Source organism: Mesitornis unicolor, unplaced genomic scaffold (genome assembly GCF_000695765.1).
Source record: "Mesitornis unicolor isolate BGI_N332 unplaced genomic scaffold, ASM69576v1 scaffold15495, whole genome shotgun sequence".
Lineage (NCBI taxonomy): Eukaryota > Metazoa > Chordata > Aves > Mesitornithiformes > Mesitornithidae > Mesitornis > Mesitornis unicolor.
Window position 1 is genome coordinate 8,138 of NW_010183637.1, and position 4,889 is coordinate 13,026.

The 4,889-nt window shown below is 42.0% G+C and overlaps 1 protein-coding gene across 1 annotated transcript in view; it reads right to left on the reverse strand.

Annotated features, from left to right (window-relative positions):
• The window catches only part of LOC104540419 (regulating synaptic membrane exocytosis protein 1-like), a gene marked incomplete at its 5' end in the record, with an annotated part of 5,312 nt that extends 934 nt beyond the window's left edge, over positions 1-4,378 (reverse strand). Inside the window, 3 exons of the mRNA XM_010184225.1 lie at positions 557-696; positions 1,770-1,871; positions 4,266-4,378. Coding sequence (XP_010182527.1) covers positions 557-696; positions 1,770-1,871; positions 4,266-4,378 — 355 coding nt within the window. The remainder of the gene's footprint in view (positions 1-556; positions 697-1,769; positions 1,872-4,265) is intronic.
• Between the last annotated feature and the right edge of the window lie 511 nt (positions 4,379-4,889).

Consider the following 4,889-nt stretch of genomic DNA (forward strand, 5'->3'; position numbering starts at 1 on the left):
CAAGCTGGAGCATACGAGGTTCAATCTGAACATGAGGAAAAACTCCTTTCCTGTGAGGGTGCCAGAGCATGGCCCAGGCTGCCCAGAGAGGTTGTGGAGTCTCCTTCTCTGGAGACATTCAAAACCCCTGGCCGTGTTCCTGCGTGACCTCCTCTGGGTGATCCTGCTCTGGCAGGGGTTGGACTGGGTGATCTCCAGAGGGCCCTGCCAACTCCTCATATTCTGTGATTGTGTTCAGCATTGTCCCCAAACCCATGCTTATATGTCCTCTCCTGCTGTTATGTGTAGGGTAAGGAAAATGTTATTCTTGAGGGTGAATGATTGTTCCCTCTTGTGGAAAACAGGAGAGGAGCAAGAGTCAACAAAAGAGAAATGTTTAATACAGGCAGATGTTTCGCAGGTCTGAAACCACAAGCCACAGGGACGTGTTTGGTGGTATTTATAAAATTAAATACTTAGTGAGCTGGAATGGGTTTACGCATATCGCTTAAACTTAAGTAAACATGCAAAGGCTTCTCCAAATGAGAGCCTAAAATGGGATTAAAAAGCAACTGACCTGAAGGACTTTACCCTGTGGACTTTCATCAAAAACCAGCGTCTGTTGGTACAAAGGATCAAGGGTCTTCCGTGCAATTCTTGTCTTCTTCTTAGCTATACATGCTCCATTTTCCAATAAATACACTTTGACATACGGAGCTGCAAACAGAACATCATTAATTTTATGTTTGGACTTCAAAACGTCTGCATCGCACATCTGAGCTGGGGGGCAAATGCCTTACAAGGAAGCCGAGTAGAAAGAAAATAACACACACCATCTGTCTTCACTGTATAATCTGAATACAATGATATTCGTAAAACAAATGACACAGACCATAAGAAATCAATTTGATTTTTATAAACTTTGGATGTAATGATCTAAGAGGTTACTAACAGCAGCTCCATTTCATGCCTGTCATTTTAAAAGCACTTTCTTCTGCCAGAAATTAACTATCACTGATAGCTACTCTGGAGTCTCTACATATGTCTAAGGGTCTGAGATATTTCAAAAGAAGATACTTTGATGTCTCATTGAAAGGAATATTTAAAACTAAGTCACTCAGATAACACAGACATTAGTTGGTCTTTTGTCTTCAGCTCCTAAGACAGTTTTAAAGCACCATTTTAGCAAAATGTTATCCAAAATTACTGTTCTAGTTGTTATGGTAGACAGTGGTTGTGGTAGTGATTATAAATATCTTCTAATAAAGATTTCTGTAAATAACCAGAACTTTAGAAAATGTCTTTATAAAATGATAAATATTAAATCTCATTCAAATTATTGACACTGGCACTACCATAGCCTGCTGCCTTCTTGAAGCACTCTTGCCTACAGAAGATCCTGGCACGTGGATCTGATAATCTGTTTCTTCAAAGCACCTTTATCTGTTCTCCATCTCTGGTTTTGATGTGGAACCAACACAAAGGACTTCATCTGCATCGACAAAGCCTCTCTGAGATACATGATCTGGCTAAGATACACAGAAATACTATGAAATACTTCTGCAAAGGTTCCTTCCAGAAGGGACGCTGAGTTGCTGGAAATCAACTGGCAGAGGCAAAGTAGTAGGAAGTGGACATTGGTAGGTGAGGATTTATCCACAGACACATTCCTTGTTGAAAAGCAAACCAAACATGGAGTGACAGCTGACCGGGAGCTCAAAAAGTCCAATCCCCCCTTCATCAGTGGATTTAATATCTTTGTTTTCTGTTAATATATATTTTTTCCTTACCTGGGGTAGATTTGGAGCCAGGTTTTTGTGTGAGGCCACGGGCTCGAATGACTTCTACCTCTAACTGGCCCTTTTTATCCACCATTCCAATCTGGATGTCACCTGAGAGGGAGAAGAAAGAAACCCACATTTTAGGGAAGCAGCACAGCCTGGGAGATACGGTGCAAGAGTGAGAAACATGACCGAGCATTGGAACAGGCTGTCCAGAGAGGTTGTGGAGTCTCCTTCTCTGGAGATGTTCAAAACCCCACGATATGTTCCTGTGTGACCTCCTCTGGGTGATCCTGCTCTGGCAGGGGTTGGACTGGGTGATATCCAAAGGGCCATTCCAACTCCTAATATTCTGTGATTCTGTGAGTAATTTGCAGCTATATTAGTGTGCTTGTCACCTCTCCTCCTGATCCCTTGAATTTCTCCATCGTTAAACCAGGCGTAGGAGATACTGAGGGAGCACGGTGCCCTCTCTTGGTGTTCCCTTTACACTGAAGCTCAGTGTTTCTTTTCCACAGAGGCAGGCAAATTTATAGCAATGCTATGGTATCACCACTACCACACCTTTAAATTTTGCACAGGTGAATTATCTAGAGACGTCCTACTGCTGCCCTAGCCGTGGTCCCCCATTCAGAGAGCCGAAAACTCATACTCATGTTCAGAAATCCCCTTGCCTGGAAGAAGCCTCCAAGCTGGGAAGCAAGAGCCAGCAGAGCAAAGGCTCCTTGTCTGATGCAGAAGGAGAACCGATGGCAGAGGTTGACTTTGACACCCTCTGTAATGACAATTTTGTGACTGGATCCTCAGTATAGGGGAGAGACACCAACCAGAGGGCCATAGCACGGCTTCAGAGAACGATGCCCTCCCCTCCAGGAGCTCAAAAAAGGACTATTTCTCTGTTTTTGTCAATATTCCAGGCCTATTTTTGGTGTGAGTAAAACGATGCAACATGTTAAAATAAGAAGCTACTTTTGCTACTAAATTGTCAAAATTGTTTTCCTGCCCGAGTTCTGTTAAATGACATTTCCTGCAGAAAAAGGAAACGGCTTAGTCCAAGACCAAGCACTGTTCTCATCTAAATCAACAACGTGCATGTGAAGTCAACGATGGCCTGATGCTCAAAATGTTGGATCTGGTTTCATACATTGTGGAACTGGGTAGAAATCACTTAGAATAAAAAATGCACAGTATGACATGGGCAGCTACGTGACACCTGTGCAAATAAATATCTACATGAACATCCATGAAACACCAGAGTATGGATATGTTTGACATGTAAATTCTGATTGTCTAAAAAACCACACCCCCAAAAAGACAGTCCTGAACTGTAGAAATTGGGGTTCAGATTTAGAAAGAGAGCATTTTGAAATTAACTGGGCATGAGATTTTCACAAGCTTGTCTAACCGTATACGAAAGCAGTGTTTAAAACTTGGTACTTGAGGTACAGAGCAGCAGGGAAGATTTTTTTTTTATCAATCAGACTTTGCTTGAATAAACAGAGCTCTGAGTTGCATTAAAAGTAGTTCACAGGAACATTCCAACAAGCCTTTTTAAGAGCTCATCTCCGTTTCACATATCCAAAACAAAACATGCGGCAGGGAACCAGAAGGGGGAGCGGTAATGCAAACATTTGCAAATCCTCACTGGTGAAAGGATACAACATAGGTGGTCTTTTGAAAACTGAACACTCAATTCTGCAATTTTTCTTCCTTTTTCTCTTCTCTTTTTCAGAAGTGGCTCAGTATCCCTTCCTGAAGCTGATTCTCCCAAGACAACCATAGTGAAGCATTGGCCATTTATAATTTCCAGCAGGAAAAGTAGGGTTACTCCTCACTTAGCATCCTAAAGCATGTCCAAGAACTGCTCATATATAAATAAGAAAAAAAACCAAACCTTTCCAAAGATACTTACACAGTACTGTGGTGTTACACTCATACCCTGGTAATAACCAAGATACAGCCAATGCTACTACAGGGAAGTCCAGACTGGTTTGGAGTACAGAGAAGATCAGGGATCTCCTTTTCTACAAAAGGATTTTCCCTCTTTCACAACAAACACTGGCTTTATCATCAGCTGATTACTGGGCATTGCAAATGTGGGCAGAAATTCCACATTCTCTGGCTATTTCAGGATGAACGAAGCTTGGACAAGTGCAGAGTTTAGCCAGAAACTGTCACATCCAACATCATCTGTGGCAGGTAAATATAAACTCTGAACAGTTGAGATTTTGTGATCAGCAACAACCAGAGAAGCCACAATAATTTAAAGTGGCAAAGTACAACCCCTGTTTTCAAACTGCCAATGAGATTAGCAGACACCTCACGTATGGAGCAAATATTTAAATGCCAGCATGCTGAGAATACCAGTGACTGTGTATAGGACCTTCATGTTTACAGTGAAGGAAGCCACTTCCTCAAAGTATTTTTGGTGCCGTAGCCTGGCAGTGTGTGCATTAATTAATTGGCTTATTATTCATTTAAAAGAGGAGAACATATGATTCTTACCCATGGCAGGGGTTGCTAGCGTTTGTCGGCCTACTAACTGTGCAGGTCCAAGTCCATCGAGGAAATCACTGAACTGACTGTCAGCGCCCAGCCGTACTCCAGGAAATATTAAGCTGAAGGAAAAGAAAAGCTGGTTAAGCGTAAGAACAGGATCAATTTCATTTGTCTTACAGCATTTACCTCAAAAAGTACTACTGATAGAAGGCAAGCAGCTCAGGATGTGCAACCACAAATTGTTCTGCTGCATCAGGAATGAGACCCCAAAAAAGTGTAGTGAAATTCTGCTCATGGACCCAAAGTAGTCCATAAAACAGTTCTGCAGGAGCAGTGAAGAGCCTGACAGGTGAACAAACCATGAGGGACCTTGTATGAGAAAACATAGAAAGTCTCGTGAAATTTAACAGCCTATCATTCCTCATTCTTGAATGCTTGAATTACCTTGTAATCCGGTTTTATGTCTATACATACATCCAAACCCCATCCGCATCGGTCAGAACAAACAGGGCAGGCAGATGTATACACTAAATTAATCTGATTGTTGCAGCTGTTTAATGAAGCAGTAAACTGGTAGGTAGTACTAATGTTGATTAGAGCTAAACCCAATGCCACTCTCTAGCCAAAATA